We start from the raw sequence: 27,265 nt of genomic DNA, 5'->3' as shown, positions 1-27,265 counted from the left end.
GAGCTGTCTGTCTCCAAAGGACATTACCCAGAATACTCGGACCATCCGAGCTGCCAGTGCCTCTCGCTCTAGGTCTTACGCCAATCCCCCTCAGTCTGACCATATAAACTATCTTTTCTCGGGTTCTGAAACCACCAAGTTTGTAATTATTGTTTTTCCAGAGCGCTACTCTGCCATGATAAGATACCAAGTTGGTGTTTACACCCCAGAAGGTGAGTTTCAGATGAAAATGATCAATGTGGTCAATCTCTAACTATTATCAAATGTTCTTGAAATTTGGCATATATATCTTTTACATCACTGAGACTTGGGGTGTAAGCAAAGTCATATGAAAATCATATCTATGGAAAAATGAAACACCCTAAGAAAGCCCAGCGCAAGGCATAAGAAAGGTATTCCAAATATTAGCTGGGCTCAACATGCATCTCACTTTACATCAGCACACATTACTTGTGAAGCATTTTATCTTCATCAACTACTGAGTTTCAGTTGAAAATGATCAGTGTGTTCAGTCTCTAACTATTATCCAGTGTTCTTGAAATTTGGCATATACAGTCAAAAGTCTTTAATCCGGACTCGTCGGGACTTCCGGATTATCGATTTTTCCGGATTATAGATCATGAGTTTAAATCTCGTAAGATGGCATGCAGAAATTCTAAAATTAAAAATATGAAACCGTAATTTATGAAATAAAGAACAATTATGATATAAAGGTATCAAAATTTACGAAAAAAAAAGCTTAATATTTATTTGTTTACTTTATTAAACATTTCTTTCAATGTAAGTTGTTTAAGTTGCTTCGTTTTATGTGATAATACTTTCTCTTTAATTCTATAAACAGACATAATTTCTTGTTCAGTTACAAAGTTCTGCTGTTCAAGTCATGTAATTGCTGTGCCGAGAATGCCGACTAACTTGTCAATCGAAATTTTTTCGTTTTCACTAACCTCTCTGTCACCTTCTTCATGTCTTTATCCATTTTTTGCAGCAATTGCACTTTTTGTTTGATGGACATCGAAACATACTTTCATTTTGTAGATTCTTTGGGAGCTCCAGCATCGGAAATTCTATTTGACATAATCGAAAGTTCAAATTTACATTTATAAAATTGCTCTTACAGTCTGCAAAAAATAATAAGCCGTATCCAATTCGAAGATTAAGGAACAACGCAATCATCAACATTAACTGAAATAGATAATTAGATAATTTTAGCTTATACCGTCCGTTATACATAAAACGCGCACGCGAAAACGTATTCTGCACTTGCGCACACGCATATGCGCAGTCGTAAAGTTTTACATGCACGCGTAAACACCTATGCGCATGTGTCGACGCGGCGCATGCACAGAAAGGTTTTAGCTTTGAGGTCCGGATTATAGATCATTCCGGATTATGGGTGTCCGAATTAACGACTTTTGACTGCATATCTTTTACATCACTGAGGCTTTTGGGGTGTAAGCAAAGTCATATGAAAATCATATCTTTGGAAAAATGAAACACCCTAAGAAGGATATTCCAAATGTTAGCTGGGCTCAACATGCATCTCACTTTACATCAGCACACATTACTTGTGAAGCATTTTATCTTCATCACTGAATGCAACTGCCACTTTTACTGAGTTAGGAGTTATAACAATCTATGCAAAGACATGTTATCAAATAATGCATTGAAAGGCATAATTCTAAAGTTTGAATAAAGAGGATCCTTAGCAGTTTAGTTTGGTAGAGAGTAGGAATCAGTGTCAGAATGGACAGTTACTAATATTGCAACTGCAGTCATTGATGGCACCCATAAGACTGTTGCTGGAGTAGCTGTGCCTAGGAGTAGTGGATTTGAATCTTTCAATTGTATGGCAAATCTTTCAGAAAATTCTTCACTTCTACCCTTACAAGATAAGCCGCATGCAGGAACTGAAACACAATGACTATGATAAACAGTTGGCATGTGCTCTGACTTTCCTCGCTACGAGGGAGGTTAATGATACCGCTTGACTGTGGAGAATTCTGTAGGAATATGAGACCCATTTTCACCGTAATGGGATTACTATTTTTGAATTTGGTCATTGAATTCTTGAAGAGGCCAATTTGTATACATAAGTTGAATGTTAGTTGAGGAGAAAATATCGTCATTAAAGCATATATTTCATCTCACTTAAACAGCCTTAATGCTCAGAATATTTCATATATTTTCACCTATGATATAAATATAAGCCAGTTATTCTTAATCTCCATCAGAAGCCATTCAAAGCAAATAGTCTTTGAAGATTTTGTCATAGTTAACAGCTGACATGTTCAGCTGCCTAACATATTTACTGCTAAAAAGAAAAATATGTAATGGTTTTAATGAATCCACTAATGTCATTTCGCAAGTACAGCTAGTAATTAATAACAATAGAGATGAAAAATTGCATTTATTACTTTGAAATCATATAGTTTGCTAATCAGTGGTGATAAATATGTATGTAATAAATACTTTTTTACAACACAAAAGCATTGTTTTTTTCTTTTTTGTAAGATTCACCAAAATGCACGAATGTGGTTGTGCACTGATAATGTAAATATTAAAATTATAATCTTCTGAAAATGAAAACGTACCTGAAAATATTGATTTTGTTTTAAATATTTTATGTTGCTTTTAGATTAATCTTAATTTTGCATTAATTTTTAAATGACAGATTAGAGACAATTTGGGTGTAACTGTAGATAGCCACTCAACTCCACCACCACCAGAGTTTCTGCCTCCATTGTTACTCATAACACCATGGTTATTCCAGGTAAAAAAAAAAAAAAAAAGAAAAAATTAAAAGTATACATGAATTTTTACTTAAAGGGCTTTTATGCTGTACTATTTATGAATTTAAAAATGTATCTTACCTGTTCATTTTTAGGCCTTAAGTTACCTGAAAACTACAAGCAAGGAAAACTCCTTGCATACCAGCTTCTTTGTATGTTAATATTGCGGCGTCATGACTTACCTCTTCAGAAAGATTATCTTGTACAGTTTTATTATGCTTTGCATTATGGCCTTATGTCTAATGATCAGGTTTGTTTTCAGTTCTCATAACTTTTATACTTGATCTTTTCAAACAAATTGCATAAAATCTGTAATCTTGATTGATATGTTCTTTTCTTTTAGGATATCATGAATATAATTGTGAAATCATGTGGTCCAAATTTTTTCTATTGGCCTTCCTGGCAGCACACTGTTAATAATGGATTTTATATATGCTGCTGACACTGTTGTCTCATCAAGTGATGTTAAAGGGGTAATTATTCTGTAGTCATATTTCTGCTTTTTTTTTTTTTTAAATCTGATGATGATTTAATAAAAGTATACTTTGTGTATTTTTAGGTTCCTAGAACAGAAGCTATGTCAATACTTGGTGCACTTTTATGCCTAACTAATGTATATAAAGAAATACATACTTTACAACCATCATCTACTGAACTTTTTACCATTGCTTGTAAAGATGCTAAGGTATTTATAGAATTCTTTTAGTTCTCAGTATACTCAGTTTGATTTGTATGAAGTCATTATGTTGATTGGTATAACATTGATCTTACTACACTATATTGTACTGGACAGGGGCAGTGTGAGAAGAAAAAGCCCATTTTTACATTAAGATGTCACTTTCTGACTTGCAAAATGTTGCATAAGTAGAAGAATGATTATGAGTAAATATATTCTGTCTGGTTATAACCTTTGTAGATATATTCTGTTACTTTTTTTTACATGACCTATTCCAGTAACTGTGACAATGTATCAGAACATGAATGATTTCCTTCTGTCATTTTTATTTTTTTAACTGCAATTTGCATGTGTAATATATGTACATCAATTCAAAACTTTAGGCAAATTGTGATCTTTATATATATCCTGAATTCCAGTCATGGAAGCAAAGATCATTATGTAAATGTTAGTGGTGTTTTTAGATTTTGAAGATTATAATAATGATAATTAAAAAAGAATTCTCAGTATTTCATAATTTTCATAAAAATTTCTTCTGTTTATGTCCTTTTATCAGAGCTGTGGAGTCGGTAGGGAAAATGCCAGACTCCAACTCCTGGAATTTTAAAGACTCTGACTTGACTCCAACTCCCTCATATATATATGTAAACATATACACATGGGTTACAGCTTATTTTTTTTAATATAAAAGAAGTAATAGATGCTACAGAAAAAAAAATTGATGGCTTAGCAAATTATTTATATTAATTAGCATTTATTATGAAATGGAAAAAGTGGCATTAGTTATTTCTAAGAAACAGTATAGCTTCGGCAAGATCTGGATCTTGCCGAAGAATTGTTGGAGGGCCATAGATCTAATTTGTTCTAAAAGTTATAAAAGTTCACAAAGAGGTGTCTTGCAAGCGCAATCATATTTTTCTATTTCTTCAAAGGTTGTGTAGAAATTTTGTTTTTATTTTTTCATTAATTTTATTTTTAGTATTTTGGATCTACATATATTGAGCCCAGCAAGATCTCATTGTCTAGAAAATAGTTTTTCTTTTCTTCATTGAAGAAATGATTCCTTCTGCAATAAACCCTCCATTTCAGAAAGAACAAGCATCCTATTCTCACCTCCTGTCAATTCTTCAGACTGCAGCTTTTTTGTGGCGATATATGATGTAGAAGGAAAAGTTTCCAATTCTGCAAGATCATTCCACAGTCTTTCTGTTAGTGAAACATTAGGATTATCTACATCTTCCATAAAAGTTCTTAATTCTAACAAGCTCTTTATCATCAAATATGTATTTCCTTATCACATTGCTTGATCAATGATTGCTCTTTTTCCTGCTCGCTTCCTAAGAATGACATCAGTTTTGGGAGTTCTTGCTGCTGTTGCTGCTTAAGTAAATTTACTAGTGAAATTTGTAACTAAATGAATCAGTTGAATCACTAATGGCAAATATCACATCCATCCTCCTCCCTTATATTTATTTATTAATACGTCAATAAAATAGAAAATAACTATAATTCATAAATAAAAATAGTAACTCGGCTTATCATTAATTTTTTTTCAATTCATTTTAATTTCATTTCAAATTCAAACTGTCCAACAAAAAACTGGAGTTGGAGTTAACCCGTTTTTAGCGACTCCAGCTCTGACTCCTTTTACCCCAAAATCTGCCCAACTCTGACTCCACAGCTCTGCATTTTATACCGTTATATAGCCCCACATGCCTTGCTGTCATTTCAGTGTTATTCATGATCATCTATTGCTTGGATATTTTTATTATTATTTTAAGTTCATCTTAACTATATTTATTCGTTATCAGGATATTCTTTTTATTTATACATTTTCAGAGATCCCATGTTGATAAAGTGTAAGTAAATAACTGGCAATGAAATCTGCTGTCTAGTTCTTTAGTAAATAAACTGTCACTGGTCATTGGAATCCCTATATGCTAGTTATTAAAAATGATCAAATCAGTTTCAGATGAATACAGTTCAGCATTAGTTAAGAGTATATTAATTTACTTTGCATTTAGTGAAAAAAAAAATCTCCAATTTTTAGGATGTCAGCAAAGGATGGTGTCACTGTCATTGCTTTCCATGAAAAACATTTTTTTAGAGAAAATTGTAATTCTATATTCTTTATTATTATTATTATTTTTATGTGCTGCATTTGTTAAAGAATATGCATAGGAAGATGGTGTAGTGAAGATGGTATTGAAAGAATCAGAGAGACTTTCCTTTTGTTATTGAGAAAATTAATAATAGTGCCACTTAAGAACAACTAAGAACTAAGCCATTACAGCAGTTGCAAACTTTAATTGTCAGATGAGAAGCTAATTGTTTTGCCCTTAGTCATTAAGCCATGCAATTTTTCCTTTTGAGATGCATTAAAGGTTTTATATTTATGACACTTCTACTCACAAGAGTGTAATTTCAGAAGCTGCATTTCATTGCGCAGAGGTAGCAGTATTGAGGAAATATGGCAAAATTTTAATTATCATCCTAATGATGTATTTGAATTAAAGTAATTGACATAGAACATTTTCATAAAACTTGTATAGTTTTCTATTCATGTCATATATTATTTGTTACTTTGATAATTTATAAAAGGTGAAAGGGTAATTTGAACAACCCTGCAAATTCTCCAGAATTATTCAAATGAACTATGTACCAAAATCTGTAAAACTGAAAGATTTTTTTAATTGCTGAATTGGTTAAACTACTTTTAAACATCCTACTAGACATTTTTAAAAATAAGATAAAAGGAAAATGAATAAAAAACAATTTCTATACAATTAACATTTACTTCTATTCTAAAAAATATCAGGGTTTATGTCGAGGTGATTTCAGTTTCAAAAAAGTAATAATAATACAACAAATTTTAAATTTGGTTTAGATTTATTTTAGAACTTCTTTTTTTAATTTTTAATGATATATATATATATTATACACACACACTATTACATTTATATTTTACATTTTAATTAAGTATTTATCTCAAAAATGAATCAATATATTTTAAAGTGTTTTTTCGTCTTTTGTTCTGGCCGGAATTTCATGGTGATCACTTTAAGAATAGATTCAAAAGATAGTTGTTCCCTTTAATAAGTCTGTGGTTTGGCTGCAGAAATTCCCACATAAATTTTAACACAGTTTCATCCATCGCAGGCAAATCTCACAAGTGTATATTTAAATTTTAAGACCCCCCCCCTCAAAAAAAAAAGTTACTGTTTGTATAAAAAAGCCATTGAAACTTGAAATGCAATAAAAAGAATGTGTATAAAAATGGTATTGCTGCTTTTTAAAACCGAAGAATTGTTATGCACATGGTTGTCACATTTTGGTAAATTCTGAAAATTTGGAGACTTCCACTCACATGGTTGTGCTGATACCAATTTACTGGATGGAAAAATTGTTTGAGGCATTCATAGCTGCTGTGCTAATAATCAAAGTTCATTTACAGGTGTATAGCCAATAAATTTACATCTTTGCTTTTAATTCCAGTAATTAGAGATAAATTAATTGTGATGACTCATTTATCTTTTGTTATTAACATTACAGTTGGTTAGTAATTAAAAAAAAACATAGACTTCGGTAGTGTACAATTGTTTCTTATAATGACTGATTTTGAAATTTCTGAAACAATCATGGACATGCATAGTAAACATGTTGAATGGAGAAAATATTAGCAAATGCAAAGAGCTTAGTGATTTTCATGAAGTAAAAAGTGTTGTAATTAGATAAGATGCAAATATTTTGAAAACAGCATAGAATATCTGCTGATATGCCACAGTGAAATTTTACTGAATTGAGAAGGATAAAACTGGAGACTGTGTAGCCAAAATGCAATCAGTGAAGTTCATTTCTTGCATTATGAGTATATCTTACAGGAAGATTGCTGAAAGGTATAATCAGATAATTTTAATTATTTAATGACAGAAATTATGTCTTATTTAGCACACCAGATTGACTGGGTATGGTATTATATTGTAGGTTCAGTAATTAGTTAATTAGAAATAATTTTTAAATCATAATTTGTGTGTAGAAATGCTGAACAGTTCAAATAAAATCCAGTCAAACAACTGAGATTCATTTCTTCAACCCTTTGACTCACGCTATATTATTTTTATAATTTTTTTAACTAAAACTCTAGAAATTGAATATTATGATCCTAGAGATGAGTAATATATGAATTTAAAAAAATCTACTCTTGCCCATTGTTCTGTGGGTGGTGGTCACACTCCGAAACCTGCACGCGTCTAGGACTTTGAAATGTACTGAAGGTAGTAAGAAAAAAAAGCTTACCTTTTTCTGTGTGCATTTCCCATAAATGACGAAATTTACGAATTTTTAAAAAATGTATGTAAGAATTGCATTATATGTAAATTTTTTACATTATTTTACAAAGCAAATTGTCAGAAAAAATTAAAAAATAAACATTTATGTAATTTTTCTTTAGCATTGAAAAATATAAGTGCCTACATAATAAGGACGTTCGCATAAATGGATAAAAAAACTCAGTAAAGATTTAAAAAAAAAAAAAAGTCCAGTGTTATTCAGTTTCTTTTCATCTGGCACATGAAATTTGTGTTTTTTTATGTTAATGGGGGGGGGGCTTGGTCTTTTTGGCTTTGGTGCAAATCATTCGTTTCCCATTCATATTTATTTTATTCCTATTTCGTTCCAAAATATTTAGAAAATATTTTTAATTTAAATAAAGCTTTTGTGCAATTTCTATTTTTAATTATATTAAAGTATATTTACATTTAATTTCAACCACATGAAATAATTTATAAAATCACAATACTAGCTTGGGAAGCAAGTGTGTTGAGGTCAGAGAAAAATCTCTCTAAAAGAAGACCTTTTCACTGGGCTGGTGCATGTATTGTTTAGTAATAAAATAACTCTGTGGTTTCAAAGCCTCTTATCTATATCCGGGTAAAGATAAACATTCCTATTTGAAAAGCAAGCAAACGCCATTGTGAAGAGCAATGGTTTCAAGGCATGACCACTGTGCCTGTAGAGGATTGTGAGCATTGTGACACAATGCTCTAGTATCTCAGTGATCACGCCCTGAAACCACAAAGCAATGCCATAAATATAGACAGGTTTTTTTTATATATGCAGTTTAATTATTGAAATTTTTTATTGTTTATGATAGAAATCATGATGTGTGATGAATAACTTTTGAAATTTAAAGTTGTTTATATTAATAAAAGGAAGTTATTTTGTCTCATTGAAAACAAATTTTAAAAGGCATCCGATTTGAAGTACTAAGACATAAAACATGTATGATTCTGCAGTCATTTTGTGTTATTTAGAGGTAAAAGATCGATAATCAATTGATTTTCACTCAAAAATTTCGGAAAGAAAAGAAAAAAATTCGAAAATTGATGGTTTCAGGGCGCGACCACTGCGCCTCAAAGGGTTAACAGACAGATTTTTCTAAGTCTAAATCTAATTTGTATAGTATAAATGAGCATGATGATATGTGATAACTGGTCATCATACAAACTAGTGTTTTAATCTGTTTGTGAGTTTTTTGTACTTTAAGTTATTCTTTTCCTCTTTTGTAGGATCATATAACTAGTATTTTGTTCAAAGCTGGGAAACGAGAGCCAGCTGGTCTGGCTAGGTAAGACAAGTTTTTCACATCATATAAATGAATTTTGGCTACATTTCAATCAACATAAACAATAGATTTACCCAAACATTTCTAGTTTTTATTCTATATGATAATGTTACATGTGTGTATGTAATTTTGTTTTAATTATTAGACATGTATTTTCGGTGTTATTAATATAGATATAACTTTGTTGTAATTACCATTAGGATAACTTTGTTACAGGTATGAGGAATAGATCAACTATATAGTTGAAACTTTCAGCCAAATCATCTGGATTGCAAAATTTTCTGTTAGTTTTAACATGTACTTTTTATTCTGTTATAAAATTCTTAGAAATATTTATGGGGGAAAAATGAGTAAAAACGAGAATTTTAAGCTTCAAAATGTAATTAACTTAAAAGCATTCTTTTATAGTTGGATAATTATTATGTTTGTTGCAGACGGATGGCATCAGACTATTTAGATGCTAAGCACATAACTGTAATAAGATATTTATTACCATCAGTAGATGTAGGAATAGGCTTGCAAGCATCTATATTAACCTTACTAAAGACTTCAGATATCACAGGTACCATTACCAATGGTGCTTTCTTTTTGTCACTTGCCTTTCCTACACGTTGACAGGAGTCGCATGTTTTAACAAATTCCTCATTGTCTTTATAACAATTTGGCCAGAAAAAATGTCTTAGTGAAAAAATGTGCTTTTGTTTTCAGAACTCCTAAGTGACCTGAAGTTCCCTCATGACAAATGCTTATATTTGGTCTCTGAGGTTTTCTAAAACAACAATTAAATGTTCTCCTCATCCTAACTTATTTACTTTCTTTTTTACTAAAATGCCATTTTTAATCCCATAACTTGTTTTACTTTCACTTTTTACTAGTTCTAATAAAGGGGCAAGTTCTTTACTTTTTTGTTGTTCATCAATAAAAGTATTTGAGTCAATTTGAATTGCAGGATTTGTGGGGACACAAAGGTCGGCAGGAGGCAATATTTCTCTGTTTTCAGACCTCTCATGAGCATCGTCCTCCTCTTCCAATTCTAACTCATTCTGCTGAGAATTTTGATTTGTCTCACGTAAATTTTCCGCTTCCTTAAATTGTTGTGCTTGAGATCGAGTAATGACCACATTAACATTCCCGACATACGACGAATAATTTTTCTGAGTTCCTCTGAGAAGAGCCGCTGTGTGGTTGCCTAATGTATATCGTCCTTGGTCTATGTGGTCTCCTATAACAGCTGCTTTGGTGGTTACTGTACCCAAATCGCATTCAATATTTACTTCAGCAACAGGTAAACAAGTCATATGATCATCCAGCAAATGTCTAACCCACACGTGTTCTCCCTTAATTCTATCTCTGTCTACATATTTCTGACTAATAATATCTACCGTTGCTCCCGTATCTCTTAGAATAGGTTCTTCAAAATCATTTACTCTTCCATTTAATGTATAGGAATCTAACAGATTCTTCTGTGATCTCCCGCTTATGTGATACAAATCTGCCTTTTGAGTGTTTAAATTAGGGCACTGAGGACGTAAATGATCAAAAGTTCCACATTCAAAGCACTGGAGTCTTTTTCTCCTATCAAAATCCGAGTCCGATTTTTTTTTCCAACATTGCGTGCATCATCATCTTTTTTAAATTGTGTGCCTTGAGGGTTTTTCTATTTCTGAAAACATTACCAGTGGACTGAAAAACACCCATTTGTCTACCTGATGTTTTCGTTTTCAGTTCACCCAATTTCGTTTTCCCAACCATAGTCTTTTTTGCATCTTCAAATTCCTCTATTTTACCCACCAACTGTTTTGATGAAGTGATTGTGGCCCATTCATCTATAAAATGTTCCTTAAACTCATTAGGTGTGCGCCTTTTAATCTGATCTACCAACATTAAATCCTTGAGTTGCTCAAATGTTTCGATTTTTAATCCCTTGAGCCATCCATCTAAAAATGTCTTAATTTCGTGATAAAAATCGTACCACGTAGAATCCGGATTTTTTTTAGTTTTAACAAGAAGTTGTCGAAACTTCTCCGCACTTAACTTAAATCTTTTAAGTAGCAATTCTTTAATATGTTGGTAATCTCTAGCCTGTTCTTCAGGTTCCCTAGCAGTTATATTATTTACCTCAACCGGAAGGACACCAATGAGATATGACACCCATTGATCCGTGGGCAATTTTAGAACTTTAGCTTGCCTCTCAAAAAGTTCTAAAAATAAACTGATATCATCAGTTTTAAATTAAACTTGGGCATAAGTTTCTGAAAATTCTGATTAAATACCGTTTCACCTCCATGTTTAGCAGATTCAGTGTTCTGTTTTGCTTTAAGGCATTCTAGTTCTAACTGTTGCTTTTCAATTTCTTTATTTTGTTGTAGTATCTGAAATTCCCTCTCCCTAGCTTCCTGTTCTAACTGTAATTCTTTCGCTCTTGTTTGCTTCTCTAAGTTTTCCTTTTCTATCCTATCAGTCATAATACTTTAACAAATTTTTAACAAATTCTTCCTCATAATTTTTACTATTCATTATTAATTGTTTTAAATCTATCACTTTCATATCTTCTAAAGCTATTTCCCCAAGTTCTGTCGTGACAAGGAATAGATCCCTTTTCTTAGCTTTCCCCCTAAATACCATTTTCACAAAAGTAATTGTTCAAAACAAATAAGAACTCAAATTGTTATTCACAAATAATACGCATAAAAATATATCAGAGATATAAAAAACACTTTCTTCTTTCTTACAAAATTAGGCAAATAAAAATAAAAGGTTAATAAAAGCATTAATCATTTTGGATTGATTTCCATTCAAACATAAAACGAATAAACAACCTTACTGAATACTTCGTACAAAAAAAAATTAATAACAAATTCTTTTCATCCAGTACAGCCAGACAGTGAAAAACCAGAGTGGTGCCAATAAATATAAACACCTTTAATTAACTATCATTTTCATGACAGCTACTTCCGTTGGCAAACACATGGCCAACGCAAATACTACGTGAATCGATACGTGCAGGTTTAAAAATCAGAACACTATTAGAACTTTTCTTTACTGCTCAAAGCTTTAAAATTAAAAATGAAATGATATAATTTAACATTCTACATATCAGAAAATACACATCATATTAAAATACAGCACTCTTGTGCTGTCATGAGAAAACCAAAGTAACAAGTTTTTAATATATTCAACAACTTATTTCTTGCACAAGAATTTAACATACATTTTCTTCTAATGACTTAGAAATGAAAATTGCAATATTGCACTGATGTGCTTTCACATTTACACAAAATATACAGTTCAAATTCTGTCACAATTTATAGTGAAACGTTAAACATAAATACACTGATGTGCTGTTTATATATGGGAATGGATTTTTCCCATTATCATACAAAAGAAAAATATCTTGTTAGATATATAAATGCAACGCTTTGATTGGTTTACAAAACTCTTATGCACTGACGTGCTATAAAATGTACTGATGTGCTACGTGTTAATGGGGAAAATGTTTTCCCGAATATACTACAAAAGGAAAATATCTTGTTAGATGTATAAACCAAACACATTGAGTGTTTTAAATCGTATGCACTGACGTGCTACTTCTGCTTTGGGAATTGATTTCCCGAATAAGTAATACATAACTGCATTATACTCTTCAGGCCTGGAAATGAATATTGTGGAGAACACATACCTGGTCTCTTGTCACACAGATCTCGGTGGAACCTTTATTTATTTATTTATTTATTTTTTCATGATTCCTGAATATCACAAATATGTCAGGGACTGGTATAAGAGAACTATTGAAATTAGTAGTTCTGCTACGATTGAAATTAGTAATTCTAGTTATCTTTTAATATTGTTTAGACATACTTGATAAATCATTAAAACTGATTAAAAATAGTAAGATTTTGCTCTCTTTTTCTTTTCAGTTATATGTGTGACAAATGCTTGAATGTTTCTAGTCGCATCAGTGTAGCAGCCTAATAATTCTCTATTTTCTGTGCAGTTTCACAGTCTTTCTGTACATGATGTAAATTTAATACATTATTTAATATTGTGAAAATATTGTTTCATATAGAAGATAAAAGAATGTTTGTAGAAAATATTTCTTTTACTTTTCTTACATGTTATTTTATAATCTTATTGTAAAATTTTAGCTAGTCCACTGTTTAATAAATTTGATGTACTTTTTTTTTAGAGTTTGCATCTTAAAAAATCATTTTTGAATAATACTTTGCAAAATTTTATATTTATGCATTAATAATTTTTTCTCTTTATCTGTAGATGTATAGCTATTAACAGTATTGGTATCTATCTATATGAAGAATTAATGAATAAAACAAATCACTACCGCATAAAGGAAGCAGTTACAGTCTTACTTATTGCTGTTAGGGTAAAAATCTTATTATCTTACTTCTATTTTTAAATGAATTTAGAATGAAATATAAAATACATATTATTAAATTTTTAAATTGTACATATTATTAAATTATTAAAATTTTAATTTAATTCTCTTAATTAATTTTGATATTGCCCAATTTTTGTAGTTATGTAAGCCTTAATATGTATTTTGGATTGTGTAATGGGCTGCTATTTTATTTCTTAAATATCTTGCTGTTGAACATTAGTTTTGCTATTTTTTATCTGCCTGATTTTTTCCCCTATTTCTGTACTAACATTATTAACATCTCCCGCTCTTTATTTATTGTTTACCAACCAACTTTTTTAAGTTTTAGTTTTTCTTTTCTTTTGCGTTTCTTCTATGGTGATTGGATTCTGCATGATTTTCACTAACCCTTTTGCTTTCAAGTCTTCTGTATCACGCTCATCAAAAAAAGCTAGGAGCAAAGAGGTATATTTATTTTTGCTTGTGTTATAAGTTTTAGTTTTACAGTATTTCAGTTTCTAGCTTTGTGCAGCTATTCAGGTTTTTTTTTTTTTTTTTTTTTTTTTTTTTTTTAAGAACTCTTTAATGAGAATTTAGTTTATATATATATATAATATGTGTATACATTTATTTTTGTTGTGCTACTTACAAAAAATAATAAACTGGCTATTAAAAGTTTCTGTGTAATAAACGTTCCAATTGTAATATGTGTCACATTTTCATTCTTTTGCAAATTCTGTATACATTTCATGTATAAAATTCATAGTTTTATTTTCAATTTATCAAGTGTTGCATGGAATATTAGTGATTTATAAAACGTCATATCCAAATGTTTGGTTTTGTAGCAGGTAATCAGGTTTAAGTTTTTTTTTTTAAAAAAAACTGAATTTAGCTATAATAAGTATTAATAACAAGTATTGAGGTACTGTAATTCTGTTTTACTTTTAAAAAATAAATGTTTAAAATGCGTTGATGGTTGATTGGTATTTTTTTAAGAATATGTATTAGTATTTTTTAATTCAATAAACTTTACCAAATTTGTGTGCAAAAGAGCTGGTACTAACTGTGGTAACGTAACATTTTACTTACTGCTAGCGGTTCAACAGAATACGTGTATCCAACTGGCCGCTCAGCCGCAGATTCTCCCTAATAATAAAATGCAGATGATAAAGCAAATGGCAATTGTTTATCGCCATGGCTACCGATGGATAGGCTATTTTTAGGTAGCCCCAAGAAAAAAGTGATGAGTAGGCTATCCATCGTTAGGCATTGGTGGAAAAAAGCTGATTAATAGGCTATCGGTTGGTAGGCATTGACGAAAAAAAAAAGCCTAATAGGCAATCGATTGGTAAAGTGTTAAGGTACCACCTGTGGGGATCCCCTTTGAAGATGTATTCAGAATCAGATTAGACACGTGTATGTATTCTGCACATTGCTTTAGAGAATGAAGAACACCATTTTCTACAAAAATATGCTTTTATTTACAGATCGAACTTGTATGCAATATCACATTTATGAATCCTAGCTTCCACTCAAAACAACATACTTTCGTTTTATGAAGGCAATACATGGTCATTGACAAGATAGAATTGCAAAAGAAGCATGGTAATTACTGCCATCTCTTGAACAAATTAGAAACCTATTTCTGACATATTCCTTCCCGCAATAAAATTCAAATACAACCTGAATTTTTTTTTTATTTCATAAATTCATTCAACATTTCAAAAATGTCTTACTGGTTTCACAGTTCTACCTTTACTGGTAGTTGTAGGAATATTTTCCGTTGCATCCTTTTGGTCTCGATTATCCAGCTGAAGTTTGTACATTGTTTGTACTGGCTCAGAAATTCAGAAGTCTCTGTTTTTATAATAGCAAGTTTTATTTGTTCATCCTGACAAGATATCAGTTTTACCCCATGTGCCAGGTTCCAAAATGCATGTTTCTTGTTGCTATCTTCCAGTAGAATAATTTCACCCACCTTGAGAGGTTTATCCATAGAGTTTTAAATGGATTGTTGATATAATTATCCTAAATACTCTGCATGGAATCATACTTTGAGTTGTTCTTGTTTGAGTTTGTAGATTTTTTCTTTGTCTACCATATCAGTATCAAGTTTATAATCTTTGTTAAGAGTTGTCAATACTGATTTATGCTTTTCTGAATTTATGACTTCTTTGTCCGAGAAGTCAGTGGTTTTGGGCCATGATGATTTTAGTTCTGACTACCATGCACCCTCTCAACCATTTTGATTGCAGAAATTGTTTAATTGAATAGAGCCTAGAAGGGAGATTGGCTGCATTCAGCTCTAAAGGGATGAGTCACCGATCTTCTGTTTTTCAAAGTGTTCTGATTTTTTGGACACTGACTGCATTCAGCTGTGAAGGGATGTGTCACTGATCTCCTATTTTTCAAAGTGTTCTGATTTTTTGGACACGATTCCAAACACAAGTTGCTCATTGTACATCTCGCTGGATCCATCACAAAGCAGTTGTCAAGTCAATCCAGTATAGTGTTCTTAATTTGGCATGTTCAAATCTGAAATGACCACATTTTTTAAGCATGTTCCAATTAAGCAGGAAAGTAATTCCAAATGAGAGATGGATACATTCTTTAAAGGGGCGGGCAACTATGGTGCACACTTGCAGAAAATTTAGGTAAATCTCATTTTTGGTCTTCATTCTTAAAAAAAAAAAAAAAAAAAAAAAAATACAGGTAACATAGGAATGCTTGCCGGCATCGCTGAAGATATGGAGAGTAACTTCTTCATCAACCCATTTATCAATATTAAACCATCTAAGAGTTTTGACATCAAACAGCAGCTCCAGTTCTTTTTCTTGGACTTGTTTTCTAAATGCTCAGAGAGCTTTTTATCCCAATTTAATTGTAATCTCCAGCACTCTAGTAATAGCAATTTTGGAAATAAGGTAACGAGAGGCTTAGGTCCGCTTCCACTCACTTGAATGTTTTAGCATTATTTGTGTAGATGATGGAACACAAACCTCTTCTAGATATAAATCTTCTGAAAGCGAGCATGAATTCTTCTGTTGTCACATATGGAACTAATTCCAGATGGATTGCTCGCATCACAGCAAAAGTAAACAAAAGTATATCAAATTTACTATCACTGTTATTCACAAAGAGCAGACCAGCAAAGTCTATTTCTGCTATTGCAAAATGGGGTGATTCTGCAATTCTATCTGCTGGCAATGGTGTAACTTGATTCCTGGGTGAGCATTATAAAGTTTACACTGTAAGGTCTGTGTCTCTCTGGAAATATACAATGTAGACTTTAAGAAGGACTATTGAAGAAGTATCTTCTAGTCTTGTGAAACAAAACAGAAATCAGTAGAAGGGTGTATAGGACCCTTTTATTCAAACATAAAATTAACAAATGACCCAATTTGGGTTACAAGAAGTGTCTGGCCTAACAGAATAACATAACAACTAATAATTTCAAGGTGTAGTAGATTAGCCTAATGGCTCACAAAATACTTTAATGTTCAGGAAGAGCTCTGGTTTGTAGTAAACCGGCAAGACAAAACCTAGTGGCTAGAACACTCAATACCGCTAACGCAAGTTGTTAATAATCACAGCACAACGTGGCCTGGAATAAACAGACACTCTCTAAAACTAACTTCAGAAACTCTGGCTTAAATAGCTCTTCATCCTACCTTAATGTGAATAAACTTTAATTATCTCATTTACATTCTGACACGAAAAGCATGGTTGAAAAGAGAGTAATTGGAAAGTGCTAACTTGAAATGAACTATTAGTTAAAAATAAGTAGATAAACCTCACAACACATTTTGCATCCTTTTAGAATAGACTTAATGTACTGTCTTTGTCTTATAACCCAAAACCTTGAGTTTAGACTAGCATATCACAAGTTGCTGCATGGTATACCTTCCCATGAGCATCCTTAATTATAAGTTCAGTGAATCTGTGCTTTGCAGGCAGTAACATTGGATGATTTTCAATACTGATTTTTTATTTTCACAGATATATTAAATTTTTATCTTCTTTCCTCCATAGTCAAAGGATCAATCTCACTTTTACTACAAGGTCATATTTCTTTAGGTTGTTTTAACCAATTAGATCTTCTAAATAAATTTTCATTGTTAACCTTTAGCTGCTGTAAGCGGTCTGGGAGACCGCTGAGGATTTTCTAACCGTTATTCCCACCCCTAATATGGAGAATGGTCCCTGTCCTTCCTCCTACCTTCCCAAATGTGTCCCACAAGGTCACATATCCAGTTTCACACTTTTAGCTGTATTATGGTTTCAGTTACCATGTTTTTTACTTTTGAAGTTGTCTGGGAGACCGCTCACAGAAGATGCATACCAGTTTTAGTCGATGATAGACGTTATTTATCGGATGCTTGTTTTTCATAAAAGTGATAAAGATGGCTTCAAATTTTACAAGAAAAATTACGTATATCTCACTCAAAGAAATTGAATATCTTGTCAACCCTTTTTTTTTATGTAGAATACTCTGATTCTGAAGAATCATGTTGTATTCACAGCGAAAGGAAAAATAAATCTGAGATTTCTGCTGATGAATATCATAATTTTTCTAATGACTGTGAACAAAATGATAATTTTTATTGAAAAAAGCACTTCAAATGGGGCAAAAAAGAACCAAATCGGGCGGTATGAACACCATAGTATAACACAAGAATTCAGCTGCTTGGTCTGAAACATTCTGCAAAAATAGGCTCCAGAGCAGAGCTCGAAGATACTTGGAATTTATGTTCATACGTATTGTTCCAGTCATATCCTGATGCTACAAATCTGAAAAGAAGTAATTTTATGCTTTTGTTAGCTAATCAACTTATTAAACTGCATCTGAAAGTTGGGATAGTTTCTGCTTTTTTTCCAATGGAACTGAAGGCAACAATTAGAAGAATCCTTGAAAATTAAGAGAATGGATTTATCAAATCAAGAAGATTAGGTGAAAGAAAACATGTAGTCTGTGCTCACTTTGTAAGAAGAGAAAAACAGCACACAAATGCTTGGAATGCAAGGAACCAGTATGTCTTCAGTGCTCTCAAAAAAATGTGTTTTGACTGTGTATCATCTTATGATGCATCCATCCTTGTAAACAAAGATATAATAATTTATTATTTATTAATAATTAAATTCATTGTTGTAGAATTAGGGTTTAATTGACAGTAATACTTGATAAAGTCACATATTTTCATGCATGTTTAATAAAATCTTTGTTCTTTAAAAGCTTTGTTCCTTAAAACGAAGAAAATAGCAATTTTTTATATGAATTTAACAGCGTAAAATTAAATGATTTATTAAAAAAAATATATTGATTTAAATGAATTAGAATTCTATAAATATGCATAAAGTATCCATAACATTCCTTAAAAAGGCATAACAGTATGTATTTTTGTGTGCTTTTTTAAAGTGGTCTGTGAGACCGCTCACAGTAATTATGCTGAAAAAATTGTCAGAGCAGTTAAAGGTTAACCAAATCTGATGCTCTACACCCTCTTGATCTCGACTGCTGCACTGTTCCCAATGCGATGGATCAGATATTTCTTGAATTTCACAAACTCTATTTGCAACGAAAGGCTTCCACTGTTTGGCATTTCCGCAGATCCAACAGAAAGCTACTGTGCAATTGGTACACAAAAAGTATTTATCCTTTGTGTGAAAATGAGTTTTAAGAAGTTGAGTATTTTTGCAGCAATCTGTGTTGTCATCAGTTCTAGCTGTGGCAAAGTTAACTTCTTTACTGATGCTACCTTTGATTTAGATTTTACAAAGCTAACTTCAGAATTTCCATCTAATGTTTTGTAGTAGACAAATGTGACAGTTCCACATGCTAATTCACTAGTGTCAGAAAAATATGTAATTTGGAGAGATCTGTTTTGAAATAACATCTGGTTATTGATAAAGTTTCCAATTTAGAATGTCCTTATACCAGTTCTCCCATTTATCTTTCAAATCCTCACTTAATTCTTCATCCCATCCTATATCTCTTTTCCATAATTCTTGAATTCTAGATATTCCCCATATCTACAGCAACCAGTAGAATAAGTTCTTCTGTGATGGTACAAGGCTTTTTAATTTCACAATTCTGTAAGCCACCTTGTAAGATGCTGCAGGCTTTGTTTGGTATTGATGCAATCTTAATTTTTTTTGTTTTTGTTTTTGTTTTAGTTCTTTTAACTTTCTGTCAAAAAAATTATAGGTTTGCCAACCATGCTGTGGTGATTAGCTTGTGGCATTTCTGTGACGAGCATAAATTGCATGAAATCTGATTGAAAAGAAAATGGTGGATTTTTGACTCTGGGGGAAAAACAGTGATTGAAAGTCGGTACACGCAAACCCAAATCAAACAACATGATAAGCTTAACCTTAGCAACCATATAAAAAGAAAGTTTGCAATTTTTATTTATGGGGAGAGTTGTGAAAAAGTTGTTCTAGCCTTATATACATTCTCTGGTTAGATTGCCACGATGTACAGTGCAATCATATGGTGCAATCGAGAAGGGGCAGTATTACCGTTCCATTCATAAAAATATTCTGCACCAGCAACTTAAGTTTTATATAGGGTCAAGTAAAAAAAAAAAAAAAAAAGTTTTTATCTTCTCTTTTTTGTTTAGTTAGGCCAAATACCTTGATTCAATTAATTATGAAGCTTTTACAATATTTCGTGGCACTCCTGTAAAGAGACCATGGCTCCCTGGGGTGCCCCGGTGCACAGTTTGGGAACCACTGGACTATATAGTTCATAAATTTTGCACAATCTTTGTGTCTGTTGGGGATGAAATGAATGTAGCAAATAGTGATTTCGGCAGGAACTAACTGACACACAGCCCATGAATTAACAAAATGTTGTTACAGGATAGTTTTTTGATATTCCAGTCACATTCTAAACATTATATAGATGTTTCTAAACCAATACAACAAATGTTAAAGGGTGATAGAACATACCAAAACAAACACCTTTCACCCTGTAATGTGTGATCACACAAGTTTAGTGGCTTTGTACTAAAGGGCATCTTTTTTTTTGGCACACACACACAATCTGTTGATTCAGAAAAAGCAGCGAAGGCTTGAAACATCAAAATAAAGATTAAATGAAAAACACCAATAAATGCTTGACAAATAAGCATCAGCAACTGCCTGACAAATAAGCATTAATAAATGCTAAATGCTTGATATGGTAATATTGTAGAGACAATAGGCTGTTTCGGAAGCAGGAGAGATGAAAATTGAGAAATGCCCTCGCCGGGACTCGAACCACTGACCTCTTGAATACATGCCAAGTGTGCTGACCCTTATACTATGAAGCCATGCTACGAAGGTGGGAGAAATACCTTATAATACAATAGAATCAGAAATGTAGAAATTACAGGTTAGTGCAGTGAAAAAAAAAGGTATAAATGAAATCACATGTATAAGTATCAGTAACTACTGAAATGCAGTTCACTTACAAATTCTGTTCAAAAGTTCACTCTATATGCAGATTTTGTATAATCATTATGAGGATTCCCATGTGGTTTGAGAAATACCAGACATATTGTGGACTCCTGCAGCAGTTACTGAAAGTCTAGCAACAATATCCTCATTGAACTCAGTGGTAGTCTCATATATGAAGAATTTCAGGTGTCTCCATAAAAAGGAGATGGATCAGGTAAATGCAGGGTCAAGTGATGGATTTTCCATGGCTAATCCATGCACCTGAAAACATGGCATGCGAGTAAGCGCACACTACCATGTTAAAATGTACTGGTGCATTCTCATGCTGGAGCCACATATTCTGATTGATGGCTGGTGGTACACACTGCAACAGTTTCAGTAAGTCTTGTTGGAGGAATATTAAGTAATACATGCAGAAGATCCAGTGACAGGTATGGGCTAACGAAGTAGTTTTTAAAGATACCTGTCTACATATTCACTATGAATAGCGTTTGGTAGGAATGGCTTCATGTTGTATGAAGATTGCAGCTTGTTCAAACCTTCACATTCTGGGTATTGAAGACATGTCTAGGGCTAAATGGGGCTTGATCCATGAACAAATATGTGTGCTGGAAATTCTGGGCTCCTTCCATTCTGCTACAAGAATCTGCATGTAAATTCCATGTTGGTTGTATGATCTCAACCAGTGGTGCCCCAACCTTTGGCCTATCGCAAGCACATTTCCAAAACATCAGCATTTTCGTTAAACATATTTCCAATCTTATGTGATACATCTGAAATATTAATTTCGGCAAATGGGTTCAAGATGAATAATAATATTGGTTGAACTTTATGGAAATTGGAGAAGTGGAGTTCAAAATTATTTTTCAGTGTGTTTAGGTTTTTCAAGTATTTCTCTGTTTCAATTGCCTTGTGGATATTAATATGGCTGATAAATTCTGAAAATGGGTGAAATTTTTTTCTTTCATCTGATTTATCCACAAATATAACTTTTATCTGAAAAACAGTTACAGTCTCAGTCAATTGAAAAATCGTTATTTCTTTTCCCTGGAGATCTTCATTCAGTTTGTTCAGTTTAGCTGTTATATCCATGTGAAAATACAGATCGGATAACCAAATATTATTGTCCAATTCTTTATAATTTTTGTTTCTGTATTCCAAAAGCTGCTTTATTGACAAAAGAAGTTCTACAAATCGTTGAAGTGCTTTTCCCCTGCTGAGCCATCTAACATCGGAATGAAGCAATAAGATTCCATGTTCGCTATCAAGTTCATCAGTCAGCAATCAATTATTTTATAAGGTCTTGCAAGATATCTCTTATGACTATAAATGCTTACCATGTTTTAACAATTAAGAAATATAAATGAATGGTTATTTTTAAAATATTTTTTTTTTCACAGTACCTAATTGAGCTGGCGAGCACAAGGTTGGGCACCGCTGCTTTAAGCTAATTTTGTGTATGCAGTGCACATGATATTGATGTGATCATTCAGTGTGTAAAATCTACCATATAGTATTGTGTGACATACTGCAACTCTAGTGTTAATGTTTGGCTAATATCCTACCTGAGACATTTCTTATGATATGGCCAGCATTCCATATTATCAGACAGACCCATACTCAGAATACATAATCTGCTTTATCTTCATTTGTATTGTGTTGGTAAGAAAGTAATTTCAATTTGCAGAAATGCATATCATTGTGTTCATTTTGTTATCTTTTTGTCAATGTTTTTTTTTTTTTTTTTTTTTTTTTTTTTTTTTTTAAGATTTGGCAGTTGAGACTTTTAGGTTGATATAGAAACAAATTCCTTGTATTTTTGTTTACATTTGTTAGTTTATGGTCACTTTTAACATGGAGTGTGAAAATAAACATTTTTGACATACTTTACGTTTTTATATTTATGAAGGCAAGAAAGAAGCTGATGTTGACAAAGAGATATGCGAAGTTTATGGTGTTGATTGCTGAACAGAATGCATGTGTCAGAATTGGTTTAAAAAATTTCATTCTGGAGATTTTTTACTTGAAGGTGAATGGCACTTTGAAGGCTGGTTTTCTGAAGTTGATGATGATTAAATTAAAGCTATAATTGAATCGAATCAGCATATAATTGTGTGAGAGGTTGAAGGTCATACTCCAAGTATGATGAATCGACACAAATCATATTGAAAGCTAAATTGCATCAGAAAGGATTGTGATGTCAATCTGGTAGGATTACAGAAGTGATGTATATTTTGAACTGCTTCCAAGCAAACAAACAATCAACTCGGATATTTACTGCCAACAACTTATGAACTGGGGGAAGCAATCAAAGAGAAAAGGCCAGAATTGGCAAATTGCAAAATAATTTTGTTCCACCATGACAATGCAAGGGCTCACTCATCTTCAGCAACACATACAAAATTGTTCGAACTTGGTTCAAAAGTGATGTCATGTGCTGCATATAGCCTCAACCTCACACCATCGGATTTTCATTTATTTCAAAGTTTACAAACCTTTTTAAGTGGTAAAAATTTCAGTAATAATGATGACCTCAAATCACACTTAGCTCAGTTTTTTCGTGAATAAAGACCGGAAAATCATAAGAGCAAAATCGGGAAATTACCAGAAAGATAGCCAAAGGTTATTGAACAGAATGAAGGATATTTGATTTATCAAAGCTATTATTTTGTATAGAAAATACTGAGTTTCTTTCATACTAAAAAAACTTGTCAATCTGATACTTTCTTATCAGCCCTATATATTGATCCATTCTCAGTGGCTGATGAGCTTGCCTGTGAAAACCTCCATTTTTATAAGCATGTTGATTGTGCTATTTACTGCATAACTGCTGTACTTAAAACCAGATGTTGATTGTGCTATCTACTGCATAACCAGAAGTTATACATTAAAACAGGTACAAGCTGTTTCTGTAATGAACTGTGTTTATTTCATAGTGCTCTATCACTCCTTAATATTTGTAACTTTAGTTTAGAAGCATTCCATATAATAGTATTATATGCTGTTTTGGGGAGGTGCATTGGTCTGAGGCATTATTTTTAAAATTTAATATATTTAAAACTTTCTTTGTTAATTTTGAGTTTCTAACATTTTTATATAAGTGACATAAAATTAACAGTTGAGTAACAGAAATGATCGCAGATATGCTATATGAAATATAACTAAATAACTTTTGATGTTTTCAGTTTAACTGTAAAGCTGTTGCTCGTGTCGCTTCAGATATGCTGCTTTTGTTATGTGACCATGCTGAAGAGTTGCAGAAAAATTATGCAGATCTCATAAGAAATGTTATTGAGGTGAGACAAAATCTTAAGATTTCTGTATGAATTTTAGTGATTTTAAATGTTTGAAATGTGCAGAAAAACTAAATTTATCGAAGATGGAGGCTTAGCAGATTTAGTTTTTAAAATTTCACTATAGTGTATAATAAGCATGTAAATGTAAAATAAATAGATTTTCTGAAATTTTCAATGTGTTTGTTAAATGTGGTTAAAATGAATCCTATTCTACTAGTTGTTGGTAGAATTGTTATGTTCTGCATACAGTTTTGATTTTATCTCCATCTATTATGTAGTTTGATTGCTTGATTTTTACTGTGTAGAAAACTAGAAAGATAAGGATAAGCTTGAGTAATACAGTTATTTTGAACTAATATGGGGTGTTTGTAAATATCTAACCAGCTGTTGATTCTGTATATATTTAAAGCAAGTTCATATTTTTAAAACAAGCAGCCTGTCATTGAAGTAGAATGTCTGAATTTTATTTTCATTAATTTGGGAACTTCAACATGATTATTGAACATATTGGATGTTAAAACACTTCTTAAATGGTAAAAGCTTCTTATCATATTTATAATATGGTAATTTCTCCTCAATATTTTATTTTAGGTACTAGCTTCAACATTAGAAAACTTATTGCCAAATACAGATGTCATTCTGACTGAAAGTGATAAAAAGGTATAATAATAATTTTATATTCTAGCAGTTACAAGTTGTTTGCATTAACCTTTTTTTAAAAAAATACCGATTTTATTTATTTATTTATTTGTTATTTTAGTTGATTTTGTCTTTAATACACTGCATTGGTGAATGGTGTTTCATCACTAAAATTGGTTCTCCTATGTCATCAGACCAAGACTGGTTACCACTATTTTCTGTGTTTAAGGTAAGAGAACATTTCAAAAAATGGAATATTTATTATAAATTATTTTTAGTATAGTATAGTAATAGGTAAGTCAAGTAAAATACCTTATAAGTGTAGGGCCTATAAATTAAAGTGATTAGCTATATACTAGCAGTAAGCTAATTTATAAATATGAAGTTTTGTAAAAAAAATTTGCAATTGATCCAGTTGCAAAAGCAGAATTTTTCCCTCTTAAAATTTTATTTTGAAATCATAATTATCTTATAAAGATAGTCTTGTATTACAAAATATTTTAAAACAATTTATCATTTATCTATTAACGTTTGCATCAAAAGAAGAAGCTGTATTGTATGGAGAATTCAGTTCTTGTTTTTGAAATAATAATCTTGTTTTTGAAATTAATTTCAGTGGAGAAGTGCATGTAGAAACATGTGTTAAATTTAGAGCAACAGACTAGTTAAAAATGAAGCATTCTGTATTAAACATCCTGGGGCCACCTAAAAGGAAGTGGCCAGTAGGCTTGAAATTAGCACCATATGCAGACCTCAATAGAACAAGAAATGACATGCATTGTGGTGCATATGAAGCATATGAAAATCATATGCACTGTGAATGCTACCTTAAATCAAAGCATTGCAGGGTCTGAGAACCAGAAACAGTTCTGGATTATGGAAATTTCAGAGCTTAGATCTTCAGTTCAGTCTCCTAAGATGACATGCAGAATCTGTGAAATTAAGAATATGAAATACAGTCAAAAGTCGTTAATTCGGACACCCATAATTCGGAATGATCTATAATCCGGACATCAAAACTAAAAACTTTCTGCGCATGCGCCACGTTGACACATGCGCAGAGGCGTTCACGCGTGCGCGTAAGACCTTTTACGACTGCGCATATGAGTGTGCGCAAGTGCAGAATACGTTTTCACGTGCGCATTTTATGTATAATGGACGTATAAGCTAAAATTATCTAATTATCTATTTCAGTTAATGTTGATGATTGCGTTGTTCTTTAATTTTCGAATTGCATCCGGCTTATTATTTTTTGCAGACTGTAAGAGCAATTTTATAAAAGTAAGCTTAAACTTTCGATTATATCAAATAGAATTTCCGATATATATTTGTTAATATGTAAAGGATCTAAAGCGAAAGTATGTTTTGAAATCCGAAATCTGTTTATCAATTTCACGCTGCTCGGCGGCGGGCGCCTAATGAATTGGAAGTTGATTTGTCAGCACTATCCTTATCTTCAGCGCAGATGTTTTTATTTTATTTGGCTTATAATTCCTTACCAAATGTAGTATTTTATCTCGATATGCTTCGTCTTTGATATGATTTAAAACAAGTTCCTCGTCATTATAATTCGCTTCCGATAGCGAAGAAAAGTGACAGAGGTTATTGAAAACAAAAAAATTTCGATTGACAAATTAGTCGGTGTTCTTGACACAGCAATTATAGGACTTGAACGGCGGAACTTTGTAACTGAACAAGAAATTATGTCTGTTTAATAGAATTAAAGAGAAAGTATTATCACATGAAACGAAGCAAAACTTAAACAACTTACATTGAAAGAAATGTTTAATAAAGTAAACAAATAAATATTAAGCTTTTTCTTTTTGCAAATTTTGATACCCTTTAGATCATAATTGTTCTTTATTTCATAAATTACGGTTTCATATTTTTAATTTTAGAATTTCTGCATGCCATCTTACGAGATTTAAACTGATGATCTATAATCCGGAAAAATCGATAATCCGGAATCGCCGAAGTCCCGACGAGTCCGGATTAACGACTTTTGACTGTAGCTGTTTTTGAAGTAATAAAGCATTTATGACAATTGAATCAAAATTTACCTGCCCCTCTCCAGAAAAAATATTTGTTTGTTTGTTTATGCAATATATCTTTCAATATATGTTGTTGAAGCTTTTGGGGGGGTTTCCTTTTTTTTTTTTTTTTTTTTTTTTCTTTCTTTTTAATAAATATAATTCCTTGATCAATTACAAAGTTCCATTGTTCAAGCCCTGAAACTACTGTGCAAAACATTCTGACTAAATTGTCAAATGAAATCATTTCATTCATCGCTTTGGTTATCTGTAACCATGATCTTCACTAAGCCAGACTAAGTTTTGTAAAGAAGTTATACATTAATGCTCTTTTTCTGCTTTTGTCTTACATTTTGAAAAAAGGATTAAAATTTGGAACCTGCCTTCTACCGAA

General features: G+C 31.9%; 1 protein-coding gene across 1 annotated transcript in view; it reads left to right on the top strand.

The window, feature by feature from the left end:
- The window catches only part of LOC118191670 (ral GTPase-activating protein subunit alpha-1), a 209,439-nt gene that overhangs the window by 123,323 nt on the left and 58,851 nt on the right, over positions 1 to 27,265 (top strand). The window contains 11 exon segments of the mRNA XM_085816841.1: positions 2,675 to 2,773; positions 2,896 to 3,042; positions 3,136 to 3,179; positions 3,181 to 3,265; positions 3,352 to 3,477; positions 9,036 to 9,094; positions 13,364 to 13,472; positions 13,890 to 13,931; positions 24,092 to 24,202; positions 24,794 to 24,862; positions 24,963 to 25,070. Of these exon segments, the coding sequence (XP_085672967.1) occupies positions 2,675 to 2,773; positions 2,896 to 3,042; positions 3,136 to 3,179; positions 3,181 to 3,265; positions 3,352 to 3,477; positions 9,036 to 9,094; positions 13,364 to 13,472; positions 13,890 to 13,931; positions 24,092 to 24,202; positions 24,794 to 24,862; positions 24,963 to 25,070 (999 nt within the window).

This window comes from Stegodyphus dumicola, chromosome 5, assembly GCF_044657685.1.
Source record: "Stegodyphus dumicola isolate Sdum_Otavi_A_Nest chromosome 5, ASM4465768v1".
Lineage (NCBI taxonomy): Eukaryota > Metazoa > Arthropoda > Arachnida > Araneae > Eresidae > Stegodyphus > Stegodyphus dumicola.
This window is presented reverse-complemented; position numbering and strand designations above follow the sequence as displayed.